A 17,484-nucleotide genomic window follows, 5' to 3' on the forward strand; every position below is an offset into this window, starting at 1 on the left:
TTAGAATACCCACATGGATGAATAAAACAATTTATAATATAATTTTAACTCTAAAAAAATCTTATCCGCCAGCTGGAAGGCAAACTCTTTCAGTTGGTTACATTTAAGTTACTATCTCTCAACAAAAATTGTTAATTTTAGAAATAGTCAAAATTGTCTTGAAACTCACTTTTCAGTCCCTAACTTTTAAGTTATTTCAGTATCGAAAAACTTTAAATACAAAACTTGTTAATCTAAATATGGCGCTAATTTTGCTAATCGAATTTATTTTTATACCTTCAATACTAAGAAAGTTATGGTGAAATGAACATTTCAATCCTGCTCCATTTCCACCTCATTTGAGCTAGATGGTCCAGTTAAGAACTCGTCCGAGACTATTACATTTTTAACAACATATTCCAAGCCAGTTAAAATCCAAACAAAATTACTCTAGTTATCCTGTTCATAAGATAACATGGGAAAAGCGTTATCAGCTATATATGTATATCAGCTATATATATTATATTATAACTTTAAAAACCGCTCTTTTTACGAGATGCTTTTTTTTTTTTGCGTTATTCACTTTCTATATTTTACAATGTATACGATCGACATACTATAGATTCTCTTTATGTTCACTATTTAAAAAAGCTTTTGATTTTTCACAATTCTTCTTATTCTTCCGAGTTTCTGATTTGAAGCTTGACGTTTTTGTGCCGCATCCTCACTTCTTTGTTGTTACAGTTGATTCCTTTTTCATTCAGATGGACAATGTGATAGTGAACAACAGGCTGGGGTCTCTGCATTTCATCCGCTTCCCCACGAGCGAGATGAAAGTGTTTCTCCGACTCGTCAAAACCAAAGAGATTGCTTCCGTTTCCAGCACAGTGTGCGCCACAGGAGGCGGGGCTTTCAAGTTCGAAGATGACTTCCAAAAGGTAATTGGTTTGATTTCAGCTAATCAATCCGAATCAAAAAATAATGTGCAGTTAATACCGCAGTTAAAACAAGGTTGTTTGCTATTTCTGAAATATGCCTTTAAAATTATTAATATCTTTAAACTTTTTCTTTCAATATAAATCCAAGGTTCAGTTCAAACGAACATTTAATTTTGAGCTGGTATTGTATGGTAATTTGGAAAGGGAGGTGTGAGCTCAGTTGTCGTCCTCGTCATCTGCTTGCAGTTAAAATTTACGACTCCGCCCCCAAATAGTATTAGTGTTGTTTTAAAGTGGCATGTTCTCTCCTTCTAGAACTGAACGGAACGAACATATAATTTTGACCCTCATTCTATACTTTCTTTCCCATAGGTCGCCAGACCATTGACCACATACAAGATTAGGCTTGTCCTGTGCAGGACAACTAGTTTGAATCACTTCATGATCAACCTAATTTACCTTCAAAAGCGTATTATTTTAACATAATTATAATAATAATAATAAAAAGGAATGTGTGAGAGGAAAGGAAATTTAAGAAAAGGTAAATGCAGCTCGGAAGCTATTATTTTTCACCCAATCATCATCTTTGATTTTAAATTTCATATAAAAGCAGTATTGTTTTGTTTCCATGATAACTCTCATCTAAAATTCAATTCTAACTAACATTCATTTTTGAATCCTCTTCACTTTCATGGTGACCCTAACTTACCATGTTTAAAAGCGTATTATTTTGACATACTTAATAAAAGGGAATGTGTATGTCCTGGTCTGTCTACACGTCAAATCGTAGAAGATAAAATGGTGCAAATGACTATTAAAAGTACTATTAATTTTACATTTAGATATTTTTTCTCTCCCACTGGTCACTGGCTTAGCAAGGGTAAGTGACGACCGAGGGTTGTTATTTTTGGTATTTAAGTTTAGGTTTTTTTTTTTTTTTTCATCTCAATGGTTTAAGCAAAGGTAAATGTCGCTCGGGAGTTATTTTTTTCACCCAATCATCATATTTGGTTTTAAAAATTAACATAAAAGTAGTAATAGTCTGTTTTCATATTATTACTTTAAGAGGAGTGCCGTGGAATTTGCATCTGTTTCTCTCCTTCTCTCCGGTAACAATATCAATTTTATACCCAAATATTTCTCTAATTTTAGTAAATTTTTCACAGAACATTTTAAAGATATCTTGTTCTAATACTCGTTAGTGTTTTTGTCACTGGATTTATGCTCACGCGGGTTGCAATGCTAATGAATACGTGTGTGTGTGTGTGTGTGTGTGTGTGTGTGTGTGTGTGTGTGTGTGTGTGTGTGTGTGTGTGTGTGTGTGTGACGTTTTATTTATTTATTTTTCAATTTTGATTGCAAAAAATACCTACAGAATGGTAAAACGATATAAATTAATTTTTAGGAGAAATTCAACTTGAAACAGTTATATATATTTATTTTTCGGGACTGTAAACAAGACCTTGTATAGAAGAATAGACGATAGACGAATTTGATTTAAAACATTATAATGCTGCGATGATTAAGACAAGAGGTTCGAATCTCCTTTAAAATAGTTTTTAATGATATTCTTTTATGTCCTCTACTTTTCAGTACAAAGACGAATTGTTATAGAAAAACAGAAAACTCATTTTTATTCGGTCAGAATAAATCGGTTAAGATTTGTCGATTGCGAAATACGAGATCTGAATGGCAGGTGTAAACTACCTGGCCATTCTATATTTGTAAATCTGTCTTCAGGATTGCTTCATTCAAATTTCAACATCGAATCGTGTTCTAAGAATATTTCGAAATCAGGAAAGAAGTACATCTAGATGTTTAACACGATCTTGATTGCTTCTTTTTCTTAATAGCAGCTGTAACGTTTTTCCTCATTTTCAGTCTTCTAAAAACCATATGTAAATTTAGAAACATTTAGAGAAAATGTTATATGTCTATTTTGTTCGCAGTTTTGGTGTTTTTGAAAAAAAAAAAACTTATTTAAAACAATCCATACTTATAAGAAAAACCCATTTGCTTGCGTTTCTGGGCTTGCCCATATGAATCTACTGTACTTGTATTCATAAAATTTGTTAAATATTTGAAAAATGATACTACTTTGTATCTTGAAGTACGAATTTTAAAATTCAATGTAGAAAATTTTTATTAAGCATTTTGTGATGTTTCATGTGATGTGTGTTGTGCACACGTTTGTGTTTGTTCCACGTTCTGGTAATCGAAAAAAAAAAAAAGAAACAAAATATAAAAATTCTCTTAAAATTTTGAATAGCAAGCGTTATTGAATTAATCTTCAGAAATTTTTAAGAAGTAGACAGTTTTCTCAAAAACTTTTAAGGAAAAAAAAAAAAATTCTAAATCCAACATTCTAATTTTGTTCTTTTTCTTTCAAATTCTTTGAGCTAAAAACTGCGATAGTTCTTTCTAATTTAAAATTAAAACGGTCGAAATCTTTTTTTAAAATTTGAATTGCATATTTTCATGATGAAATCAGACTTCTTGTATCAAATCCGTGGATAATTATCGGCTTAGATAACGCAAGTCTTTTCAAATTAAATGATAATTAATGTTCCAAAAATCATCAAAATTATTTTTCCTTCATTTGAACAATAATAATATTATTTGCAACAAATTTTGTGATGGAGGAGAGAGGTTTGACATTAGGTAGAACTGCAGGTGGGAATGATTTATATTTTAATTTCTAACCATAAATAAAGATCAACGACATAAAACATCCTCTCGGTCTAAAAAGCTCGTTCTTTTTTTCTTTTCTTTTTTTGAGGATGTATTTATTTTCAATTTTTTATTTGTGTAAAATTTTGCACCATTTTTTTTTTTGAGGATGTATTTATTTTCAATTATTTATTTGGATTTTATTTGTGTGAAATTTTGCAGACGATATCAATGTCACAAAGAAATATTCATGTTCAAAATTAATATGATTTTTTGTTTTGATTTCATTTTTAGAATTTTGTTTGACTTATATTATAGTGATTTTGATTTCTCTGACCTTAATTTCACTTGCAACAGCATGCAGTTAATATTAATAGTTAATGACTTTGCAATTTCTTTTTACGATTAAATGTTCATAACAAGAAAATTTATTTTTAGGATTTGCACAATATACATTTCTCAATAAAATAAATTTAATAAAAATAGATTTTAAAAACGTTAATTTTATTAATATACTAAAATACAAGTGGATTTCTTTATTACAACATAATTTATTTTTTATTCGTTAATTCATAATTCATTACCTTAAAAGGAAAATATTCTAGAATCTTGACATCAATTTTTCGTCACAAACCAACAGGTGTATGTACCACTTGTAAGGAATCAAAATTGACTTAAAATAATTCATTTACCAATTATTAAGTACGAAAAACATGAAAATTATTTATAATTCCATGTGCTAAAAATTTCAAAACTAGTTCATCAACAAGGAGTGAAAAATCTACTAAAAAATTCCACCTTTACAAACATGAAACAAATCAAGTTAAATAAAAGTGTGTAAAAGGACCATCAATTTTTTCTCTTGTTTTAACCCTTTGTACTCGGAGGGACCTCTCACTCACCATTCAAGACGGTGCATCATTTTGACGTTTTATTTATTTAATTTTCATTGTTACAAATATCTGCAGAATAGTAAGAAGATGCAAATAAATTAAACGAGAGAATTCAACTTAAAACATTATTTATGTTTGTTTCGAAGCAATGAACAAGTCTTTGTATTAGGTGAATAATTAGGCATGGAATTACTTTTCCCGAATGCAAAGGGTTAAAACAATGAATTTAAATCCTACTTCAATGATGCACTTTACTGCGTCAATTATGTATCACTGTGTTGCAAAAATTTAATATTGGGACATAATTGCGCATTTTGAAGGTTGTGACAAGATATCATGTTACATTACAGCATAAAACAACGAACTGTTTAAGTCTGGTTACATCGAATATTATATTTATTATGCAAATGTGATTTCATTGGTGAATTCATTTCATTTCGAAGTAGAATAAGAAGCTCTGTAATGATGTATTACCGATCTGATTGCGCAGATCTCAGCTCTCATCATCATCTTGTTTTATCCGCTGTCATCTAGGTTCGTCCTCAACATGCAAACTAAACAAGATTTGCACATGCCTTTCAAACTTTCTCTTAATGTGGTCGTTGGTATAGGCATATGGAAGCTTCTCAACTATTTTTCTACTACCGATGCAAATATTCGATTCGACTCTTATCTGCACCCTTTCTTACTCGCACATAAATGCGAGGATAAGTTAGCCTATTTACCAGTTAACTGTTTCGACCTCTTCCGAAAATGCGTACCTAAATTGTGTCGCAAAAATTTAACGATGACGAGTGTACTCGTCAAACACAGAGTATGTGTAATATGAAGTTATGTTGTAATGGAATGACTTTTATTTTTATTTATTTCAATAATCGCATTTATTTATTTACTTAAACTTGCATATATTTTTTGCATATGAACTATAAAAAATGCCGCCTCTTGGAAACATATAAAAAGGATACAAAACGGTCCTTATTCCAGTTTCTATTAACAAGCACGCCACTTATTGAATAGTCCAAAATAAATTATGGTTTCCTAATTGCTTCTGGGATAACTAATACAACACAGCTTTACATTTATGAAAAACGATTCATATTATATGCGGGTTTTTTTGTAATAATTATTTATAATCTTTTATTGATTTCGACTTGGCCTTAAAATATTTTAAACATCTTGAAATGTACGAATATGTTTGAATTTTTACTAAAATTGTAATTCAAACTGCAAATTGTCACTACTTATTACTCTTGACGTATAAATGCGTCATAACGCAATATGTGCTTTTTCCGCTCCCTTCCCCAGAAAGTATCTGTCGTTTAAAAAGTGTAAAGTACGCTTAAAAACTTAGGTACGGCATCATCCCCCCCTCTTTTCATCACATTTAAGTGTTAAAAATGATCTTAACCTATTGTCTCGATGGCGTCCTTTAAGTTGGGCTACTCAATCTATATCCTCCTACAGCATCTATATCCTCTTTCCCACAAGTTGCCACACCACTAACCATGCACATCTAGGCTTGTCCTGTATGTAATGTATAAATTAGTTGGAGATCTACCCATACATTTCAGTTTTCAGATGTTCCTTAGATTCTTTCATTGACATTGTATGTATTAAAGCATCTTGGATATTTACCTACTACAGATACGTGGATCTAACTCGACTCTGAAGTCGGTCCTTTCTATTCGCTCCACACCATGCCAACAGAACAGGGACAATCCATGACATTTCATTTTTTTTTTATTCCATCCGTTTAATTCGATCACTCCACTCCTTTCGATGAACACCTTACACCGCAAGTCCCTCCCTCCATGCACCAGAAGCCACTATTTTCCTAACCAGTGAGCTCTTAATCTAAATTGCAAGATTAAAATAGATAGAAAGGGTATTAAATATACAACATTCCAGCACAAGTCAAGCTAATTCTAACCGGTTTTTCACTTTGGCGATAGATATTCTATAAGCACAGAGGTCCTCTCTAAAAGCACAAAATGCTGGACAACATTATTATATCTTCACAACATTGGCCGGCATTCAGAATATCGTGCAATATGCTAATAAGACTACCACTGCATTAGCGTGATATGAAGTGATCGTGAGTGTGGACTTAATTATTATTTTGCCTCATTCGCTTACATTTAGGCTCGCTTCCAGAATTGTAGTTTCCATGTCTGTGGTTTTTAAACCATCGTTGGCATTGAGATATTATTTTTTTCCCCTTCATTTCCATGAAGCTAAATTTCAATCAGTATGATATGGCGAATATACAACTTGTTATAAGACATAATTTATCTTTGCAAATATGAAATTAATTTTATAAAAAGATGTAAAGGATAAAGAAGGAGATAACTGAAGATAATTTTTATGTAATATCAAGTAATAGTAGAAAGTTTTATTTTATCGAGCCTTTTAAATCCTTTCAATCCTTTATTGAACTTTTTTAAGGAATCGTTGAAGTTTTACACAAAACTCTTGTTATGATGAGAAACTCGCACATTAAAATATGGTATACTCATGAGAAAAACACGTAAATGTTTTCTTTTTCATTCTCCCAGGAGCTTCTGTTTAAAATTCACAAGTTTGACGAGATGGATTCCTTAATCCGAGGTATTCAGTTCGTGGAAAAGAACTACCCGAGGGAATGCTATTATTGGAGTCATCCTGTAGACGATAAACGATGCAGAAAAGTACCCTTCGATTTCAGCAGTCCATATCCATTTCTGGTCGTCAACATTGGCTCTGGAGTCAGCATACTAGCAGTGTATTCCGAAAACGAATACAAGCGAATCACAGGAACCAGGTAAAAAAAATTATTTTATTTTTGATATGATGAATATCTTGTTCTTGATTTAGTTACATAAAATGGTCGTTAAAGTTTACTGCAAAAACTTACGATATTCCGTGAATATCGTTTGTTTGCCCTTTATAGAAAGCAGCAATATCAAAACCAAGCAAAACTTCAATTATGAAGATTTGTTAACTTTTGATAATAGAAAGAAATCAAATCTTAATGTAAGTCGGGGAGAAAGATTCTCAAAGTGATCTGATGCACAAATTGTTGAATACAGTTGTGGAAATGGTTATCAAACACTTTTTTATGGATCCTAAGTTACCCTTAGCATACCTTAGCCTTCTCCGAAAGTTCGTGCATGTTTCTATATAACACTGAGCCCATCACAATAACGTACTCATGAAACAATAGTTAATTTTTGAAAATGAAGCCCTGGATTATATTTCTTCAATGTTTTGCTAAAATAACTGTATTTAAGCGATATTTTCCTCGATAACATTTCTCTTTAGCATATGCTTTGGATGAATTAAATTTTCCAAAAGCTTTTCATTCCCCAAATTGATTCTCGCTTCATAACCCTTTATAGTTCTCTAGTATATATATATATATATATATATATATATATATATATATATGTAAGCATTATTTTATGTGAAAAAAGAATGCAGTTTGAAGACAGTGAAAATACTTTTGATTTCGTGACGTCGTTTCATTTCATTTTGAAGAAGCAAGCATATGTACAAGCGAGGAGCACACAGAACGACACAGAAAAGGAATGAGGAAAAATCTCTTGGACTTTTTATCCGTGCTCTTATATAACCTATGATTTTGATAGGGAAAATATTTCTTTTCAGTGCTAATGTATTATGAGATTTCGATAGGGATTTTCGTTACACGCGTGGACAAGGTAGGGGAAACACAGGGAGATTTTAAAAAAGAATTTGCCTCATCAGCGGTATTTTGTCTCTTCACGCGGAGTGTGGGAAAGTTAGTTTTAGCTGATTCGGCAGTTTAACAAAGCTTCTCTTGAATTAATTAAGTAGCGACAGTGGAATTGGATCACGAAATAAGAGAATGAATTTACTATGGGCTAAATTAAGATAAAAGCTTGGAAATTAATTAAATTGAAATTAAGAGTTTAAAATATCATTATATATATATATATATATAATATAGTATATGTTTTGGATGAATTAAATTTTCCAAAAGCTTTTCATTCCCCAAATTGATTTTCGCTTCATAACCCTTTATAGTTCTCTAGTATATATATATATATATATATATATATATATATATATATATATATATATATATGCTTACCACCACCTGCAAAAGATTTTTTACGAGAGCTCAAAAAAGTATTTTAAAATGATAACAAAAATGATCCACTGAGCTACTTTAGTAGCTCAGAAATACATTGAATGTATAGTTAAATATCATTTAAATTCAAAACTGGTAAGTATGCTTATCAATACCCACTCACAGTGCGAGGGTTTTCGTAACAAGATTAATTTCCAGCGTTTATCATTCAATTTTAACTCCTGAAAAGTTTTCAGAAATGAAAAAACCACTGTGCATTGTTTCTTATGTTGGAAATGTTCTTATATTTAATCATTAGTATTTAATTTAAATTCAACACTCATTCTTAAAAATGAATAAAAACTGCTGACGCAAATGGAGTTTCCGAAGATTCAAAATCTTCCTGTTAATAATTTTATGCATATTTTTTCATTTATGCTGTGTTGATTATTTGAGTCTGCAGTTTATGACATTTTAGTTAATTTCTTAACGTAAAACGTGGTTAAGATGTTATTAATAAAATTGCATCAGATTGCAATAGTTTTTTATTTATATACAGTGTAGCGATCCGTCTAGGTGTCCTATCAAAAGCAAAATGAATTTCAAACTTTAATATAAGGCATTACCAAATTTAAATTCCTAGCAATTAAATGATTTCTAACTGAAAAATTAAATAAACTTGTTTTAAATTACCTAAAATTAAGTGGTAAAATATTTACCAGTCATTCGATGATATTTTTACCTTTAAAATTCAGAGGAAAATATACTTACAACTTTCAGTTTCCCCTGAAGGATCTCTGATAAGTATATTTACTACCTCTTATTTCAAAAATCAAACGACAAATCGGCGAACTTTTGATGTTTTTAGTATTTTAGTTTAGTATAAAAGAACAAAAATATTTATTTTTCGATGTCCAACAATTATACCCTGTAAAGGGGTCTACACAAACTTCCCAACTCGGACTTTCTCTCTGAGAAATCAGACCCAAATAATTTTTTCCCAGTTCAGTTTTTTTCCCCCTTTTTCTTGGAGAGATCAGATCTAGATTTTTTTTGGTTCATATTTTTTTAATTCAAGAAATAAACAGTATCATTGCATTACTCAAAACAAATATATTTTATCTTACACAAATTACATATTTTCTTTGACAGAATATGCATTTCAATGTAATGGTCTACTAATAGGTCTGAAGCTTATGAAAACTATTATCTATTTGTTCATGTAACTTAAGAAAATTCTAAAGAAAATATTGAATCCATTGTCTATAAGTAAGATAGCCATGTCAAAACAATGTGTGTTCCCTGTGCGAAAATGAGTTGCCAAAGATATCCGACAAATAATTTGTATCATAGCTTGTTTTCTTTGTTCCTATTAAAATAAGTTTAAAAGTAAATATCATTCTAGGGCTTCTATTTCTATTTATAAACCATTCGTAAAATTTACGGACCTGATATCATAGTAACAATAATGTGCTAATGATTCGAAGTTATATAATGGACAAAAAAGAAGCATAACCTTTGGCCTCTGTTTGATTATGCAGATGACAGTTGAAGTAAAATTCTTTTTCCCATATTTCTGCATTAACACTTAAAAAACAACAAATTTGTTAAAAATCAAGACTTTCGATGGATTCCATCATGAACCAGCTCTTTTATTATAGTTGTACAGGAATGTTAAACTAAAGTACTATCGGCTATAGATATGGAAATATACTCCATATTTTGTGAAGGATATTTTGGCTTTTCTGGATACTCCATAGATAATTTCTTTTCCCAGTCTTGGAGGCGGTACTTTCCTGGGACTCTGCTGCCTTCTGACAGGCTGTGAAACTTTCGAAGAAGCCATCTCCTTAGCAGAAGTCGGCGACAGCACAAACGTTGACAAGTTGGTGAAGGATATTTATGGAGGAGATTATATGAAGTTCAACCTCAGAGGAAACACAGTTGCAAGCAGGTATTGTTCCCTTTCACTATCTTTATTATTGTTGTTATTGTTATTATTTTGCAAAGAGAAGCAAATATACGTTAAAACTCTAAAAATCCCCTCTCCCGTTATCTTGATCGCTTTGAAGAAGAGGAAAAAAGAAATATTATAATGAATACTTAAGCAAGAAAAAGTAAAGGTATAGTGAGTGTGTTGCGATTTTCTACTGAACTGCCCGGTTTTAAATATAATATTTTTAATCTACACAAACACAGCTAACTACACTACAAAATTTACAAAAAAAAAAAAACAAAAAAACAAAAAAAACCTCTCATAGACAAGTAAGTTAAAGTAAACAGTATGGTGGAGGGATTCCACCGTTTCCAACCGAAAGCATTCGGCGTTAGCGCAAGGGTTGCGCATAGAAAAAAAGTCGACCTCAGGATGCAGGTTTCCCGTTCAACTCCTTGTCTGTAAACACCACAAGGGGCTTCTGTAAAACGCCATAAGGGGGAGCTCTCTACTCAAGGGGAAAAAGAGGTGCTACAAAGAAAGAAAGAGTAACGATTGCGAAACAAACGATTTTGATATACTTATAAAACATAGGTATACAAAATGTAAACAGCGTCATTTTTGTAGTCTTCAATCTTCAATCAATCAATTTAATACATTATAAGCAAATTACGTTATTTTTCTGTTTCTCATAAGAATTAACCTTCGGTAGGTATCCATTTATCTGAATTAGGTCAGGTTTCAACTAATTTGGATAGTAGGAGTTGCACTGTATCATACCTCATTTTGCTCTCGATGTATTTATGGTATATAGAAAATGCATTTCTCTTAATTTAATCCACAGTTCAATTTTTTAAATAGTTTTAATGCTATGCTTTGCCCAAATATATTGAATTTAACACTAGAAAGTATAACTTTTTAATTTCTTATTTTAAAAAAGTTGTGTTTCTTATATTTACATATAATTTAGCAAAATTAATTTTAACATTTTAATTATTTTTAATGAAATTTAAAAAAATAAAATGTGCCAAATGGATGAATTATGAATTAGACAATATCTCAGTGACACAAATCGCATTATAATAACTATGAAATAAAAAAAATAAAAAAATCCTTTTTTACCAATATATTTTTTTATAAAGTAAAAAATATTTTGATAGTATTTTTAATGGTAATTTAATTCATACAACAGCCATCTTGATATTTTACCAGCTTAAATCTAATTTCAATACCCCCATTGCCTTATATCGATTTTTTTATACATTTTTTTTTATCAAGAAGCATTTAAAAAAGGATTTCCAAGCACTCGTTATTGGCCTTTGAAACAGACACGTGAAGCTTATAAATAAAAACGTGTAGCCAAATGACTATATGATGCACTGTAGAGTTAAACTTATTACAAGTTTCTGTGGCGTGTAATTGATTCGAAGCAATCTTGCAACCATTGTAGCATTCTTCAAATGGGAATATAAATATTTCACCAGTTTAGTTGTATTTTATATTTGTAAATAATTTATTTTTAATTAACTCAATTAGTGTAGTTAACTCAGTGTAGGTTTTTTCCATTAACGTATTCTCAAAATATAGTTAATTAAACTCAAACGATAGAAGGTTTGAAATAAACTAGAAATGACTAAGCTAGTTGATCGATATTTTCATGGGTAAAGATTAATATTTTTTGCAAAATATAATGAATTCTTTCTCACGTTTCTCTGCTACCTTTTGTAGCTTTGGCCATATGAACAGCAAGAAGAAGCGAGAACAAGCTTCCAAAGCAGACCTTGCAAGAGCGACCCTCGTTACCATAACCAATAATATAGGATCCATAGCTAGGATGGCCGCTCGAAATGAGGTAAGAAATGAATTTGGAATAACAATATTGAAGTGCATTATAATTTGAAATCTAGGAAACTGAATATCAAAAAGAATTGTCTGTGCATAGCTATCTGAATAGAATAAAAAGACGTTTTTAAAATAAATTTATTGTTATTGGAAGACATTAGTATTGAATAAGAAAGAGCACTTCCCACTCACCACCCACACACCCCTTTGATTATCGCCAGATTGTGGTATGAAAATAATTTCTCTGTTAAATTGATGAAATGACGCGCGGTCTGGTAAAATCAGTTCCATGACGGAGACATCATTTCCTGAAAAAAAAAATGTCTTGACTTCTTATAAGATAGATGATATTTATTACGTTTAGAAATATGCAAATTGCCTACTAAGCAATGCCTTTTTCTTCTCTAGCTTGCCAAATATTAACTAATTTTTTTTCAGAATTTGAAACCTTATACTTGAGAGAAAATTGAATTTTTGATGAAAGTGGCTAATTAGTTTTCTTAGGCAGGAAGGTCTAAATACCTCCTGCTTAATTTGGATTATTCTTCGTATAAATAATATAAACTTTTAAACAATAGATGGTTTTGGTTTCTAGGTAAAAAAAACCAAATCATATGATGTGAACTATTACAATTAATAAACCTTCAAAAGTAATCTACTTAAAAATAAAGACTTTGAAAATGAAGGACTTGAATCTTTCTTCCGCCCGATTAGACGAAAGAGAGTAGACTGCTATGCAAGGTTTTGCATACTTCCCCCCAAAAAATATATTCATATTAGACGTTTAAAATTTATAATAGCCTCATTTAGGTGCGTTCATTTCTTACAACTTAAAGTTGGTATCAAATATAAACCTCAATTCTTTTAATAGATGAAGTTATCTCCTTATTGCTGGAGAGGTAAATTGATTCATTTAAAGTATGAATTCACTAAGTAGTAAATTTCTAAATCCGTATATTTTGAATAGTAAGGAAAATAAATGAATACGTCTCACAGCCATAATCATTGGTCCGATTTAACTAAATTTTGTTTCTTATGAAAGCCCATGAGTGATGGTCTTTCCTTTTCAACCATCCCTTTTCATTAGAAAAGAACTTTGTCCCGCTGTACTTAAATGGGGGAAATCCGAGAAAGGGCTTCCAGCCATAATTATTCGATCGATTTCAAATCTTTTTATTTCATATAAGTACTTATGACACCTAGATACGACATCAACAGTCGTCTACTCAGTTTCGAGAGATATTACAAAATAGAGCTTTGACACAAACCTCTTGGCCACGGTGGCATGGTGGTAAGTCCCAGTTTTGCAGTCCTAGGGTTTCAGGCTCGAGACCCGATTCTTCCGAAGACTCATCGTGTAAGCTGGTCTGGGAATATTAAATCCGTGGGGCCAAACATCTTCCTACTGTTGAGGTGAGTAAGTTTGGAGAAAGAGGTAACAGCTCAGGTGTCATGACCGCGGTTCATAATTACGAGGTCCGTTCCAAAACAATTCTAGTATTGCTTTAAAACGGGACGTTAATACAATTGAACTGAACTTGATTTAACCCTCATCTCCATTACGTAGACCAATTTCTCCAATTTTCGTCTCCAACTTAATAGTTTCGTAACTCTGACAGCTAACCAATTAGTATGCTCTATCATTATTGCGCAGTTTCTTATTGTATTATTATAACTATACTCTTATTATACTTTTGTTGTGATTAGATGAGATGTAATTCATCAAAATTCTTCGAAATTGTTAAATTAATCTTATTAATACTAGCCACCTTCAACGACTTTATTAATTATATTTATTCATATAAAACAATTTTGAAGAAATGCATGTTATCAAAACTAAAGAATATGTATGTCGTTTAAAATTATATTGGCATAATAATGATAGAGCATTTTGATTGCTCAGCTATGTTTTCAAAGTAACGAAACTATAATTGGCATTGAGGTTGAAATTTCTATGTTTAATTTTATGATATGTTTTGAAAATGGAAGTGTAGGGAGCACTTGAACTTTACTTTCATATGGAATAAAAACTGGCGAAATCAATACATTTGATATTTTATTCCGTTGCCGTAAATAAAGAATTCTATCGTGTTTTTTTTTTTTTTTTTTTCCCCAACAGAAGATGCAGATTGATGTAGTGTTTCTAAAGTTTATCTCGAAAATGGTCATTAGTTGGAAACAGGAGGCCATTAATCATATATATTTATGTCATTATTTTTTACAAGAAATATATATAAACTTGCGAAATCGGTTCACTGATTCTACATGGAGGGGAGATTGGATTTGCTTAATATTTTTAATGTAAAGATAATGTGAAAAATCACTAAAGTGGTTAGAAGACAATAAAATTATATGGATTTATTTTTCTAGACCATTACATTTAGAAAATATTAATGCAGTTATTTATTCATGCTTAGATATACATCAAGGTACCATTAATTTTTTAAATGGTTATAAGTAAACAGCGATTACAATATTTGTAACAACCTGAATTCATTAAGAATCCATTTATTCTCTTATTAGGAAAGTAATTAGCATTTTATTTATTATCCGCGTGACGTCAAAATCGTATAACAAATGTAACAATCTACATCATCTCTATCTTTAGACATGCATGTTTTATGTTGCGTTGTGATGTCATCTTTTTTCCTCCTGGAAAATGGATAATTGATTGAATTTGCGCCAGTCGTCAAATCAGCAATAAATGAATATGGATTTCTATTATTAAAACCCAATATATGAAAATTTGAAACATCATTCGAAATTGAAAACATCGCATTTGTAATTAGAGACCGCATTTAATACATTTTCTTTAGTAACTGATGTATGCTTTGAAGATCATTTCATTAAAAACAAAAGGAAGTAGTCTCTCCAAAGCTTTCTCTCATATTATATAATAAAAATGTTATTCTAAAGAACACCTTGCATGATTCCACCTTGCAAAATTTAATTTTGGCGAACAATATTAAACTTTGACATGGATTTAACACTTTTATTGAATCTGTCATCTGATCTTTGGCGAGTTTGTCAATTAATCTGGTATGCTGCTAATAATAGCCGGAAACTCTAATTTGCGTTTTCGTTGTTTTATTCTCAAACGATTTGAACGAAAATTTGACGTAGGACTACATTTGTAATCATAAAATCCCATGCCAAATTTGATTTGCTTAAATCATTGCAATCTTGACTTATCGCGTTTACAAGCTTTTGAAAGTAAAAGATGTTCAACCTCTTGTTGAATTTTGCTCAAAATTTAATATGTGTCTAGAGTATAGATGTTAATTCTGTGTATAGAATGTTATCTATCGTGCTCTCTTCGGTTAATAATTATCATGTTAAATTATATTCGAACAAGCAAGCAGACAGACTTTCTCTGAGCGGAAGTTGCACAAAATTTTATGGAAATCTACAAATTTGGTATAAAGACAGTATGCCTAATTTCATTCGTCTAGATCAAAGCGTTTTTGAATTATCTTTGTCAAGACTGATAGACAGACGGACATTTTCCAAAATGTATTTTTCGAACTCAGGAAGATCTAAAATGTAAAAAATCACCAAAAGGTCAAGTTCGAATTTTTTGACGAGTACTATACTTTCTCTATACTACGACTACGAGAAAGTAATGATAGAACTGGAAATGTTTACACTTTTTACCTGCAGATGAGTTTTAACAGAATTTTTGTTAATTTTATACTAGTTGCCTTTCGCGACCAGCTAGTAGTTCGCTGAGTATATTATATTTCATTTCAACTAAATCGTTTAGATATATTTTCATGTCTATAAATCCGCCAAATTGTCAGTTATTTAGTACATGTTATGTTAATTAATTAATTATGTTTTCTTCATTGGGTACTTGATCCCTTCTAATATGTATACAATTCTGCTCCTTGACATCATAGCGGTATTAAAAATATAAATGTGCGGTTTATCAATTTTCTAACTTTCTCGGTATTGTAACTTCCTTTATTATTCGACTGGTAAACTACACAGATATTAACCCATTAACTGCCCATTAACGTAATTTTTTTTAAATGTTTAGCCGAATAAATTGTATACATGCACAAAAAGTTGTATAACGGTATAGTTATATTCAAATTATCTTTTGTTTTGAAAATATTTTATATAAAATTATAAAATGGTATTGTTATAAAATGATCAATAAAATCATTTCAATAAAGAAAAAGACTGACTAAGTAACATATCGTTACAATAACCTCTAAATTACATATTTACGTACGGTATTTCATTATAATATTTTTTAACCCTTTAAAGGGTTATTTTTTTTAGTCATATTATGTTAAAATATTTTTAGGCTTGAAATTAGAATAAGAAAAGGGATTCATTTAAGCTTATTAGATAAATTTAATTTGGTTAATTAATAAGTAAATGACAAACTAAGACACATCATTTTGTGTGAGATAAAGAACTGAAGCATCTAAGCTTCTGTCTTTCTAAAAAAATTTGTCAGAATTTATGCCGACCTACATAATTTCAAACAAAGATTGATAAATTTGGTGGGAAGCCTACTTCCCACGGCCTTAGAAAGGATTAAAAATTAAAAAAACTAAAAATACAATGCTTCAAACATGGCAATTCTGTTCCGTTAAACTCAAACGAATTTCAAATTTATTCATTTATTGTAAAGAAACGAAGCATAGAATATACACTTTCACACACAATACATGATATCGACTGATATATAGAGAATGAGACTAAGCTATCAGGCGTACCAAATATATTTTTAGCACCGAGTAGTGCCACTATATAGCGCCACTTTCATTACCTGATATATAGCGCCGCGTGGTGATATATAGAGAATGAGACTAAGCTATCAGGCGTACCAAATATATTTTTAGCACCGAGTAGTGCCACTATATAGCGCCACTTTCATTACCTGATATATAGCGCCACTTTCATTACCTGATATATAGCGCCACTTTCATTACCTGATATATAGCGCCGCGTGGTGATATATAGAGAATGAGACTAAGCTATCAGGCGTACCAAATATATTTTTAGCACCGAGTAGTGCCACTATATAGCGCCACTTTCATTACGTGATATATAGCGCCGCGTGGTGATATATAGAGAATGAGACTAAGCTATCAGGCGTACCAAATATATTTTTAGCACCGA

General features: G+C 30.9%; 1 protein-coding gene across 1 annotated transcript in view; it reads left to right on the plus strand.

Moving 5' to 3' along the window:
- The window catches only part of LOC129967015 (pantothenate kinase 3-like), a 57,126-nt gene that overhangs the window by 35,380 nt on the left and 4,262 nt on the right, over positions 1 to 17,484 (plus strand). The window contains exons 4-7 of the mRNA XM_056081646.1: positions 744 to 917; positions 7,036 to 7,280; positions 10,348 to 10,524; positions 12,235 to 12,358. Of these exons, the coding sequence (XP_055937621.1) occupies positions 744 to 917; positions 7,036 to 7,280; positions 10,348 to 10,524; positions 12,235 to 12,358 (720 nt within the window). The remainder of the gene's footprint in view (positions 1 to 743; positions 918 to 7,035; positions 7,281 to 10,347; positions 10,525 to 12,234; positions 12,359 to 17,484) is intronic.

The sequence above is a fragment of the Argiope bruennichi genome, chromosome 4 (genome assembly GCF_947563725.1).
Source record: "Argiope bruennichi chromosome 4, qqArgBrue1.1, whole genome shotgun sequence".
Lineage (NCBI taxonomy): Eukaryota > Metazoa > Arthropoda > Arachnida > Araneae > Araneidae > Argiope > Argiope bruennichi.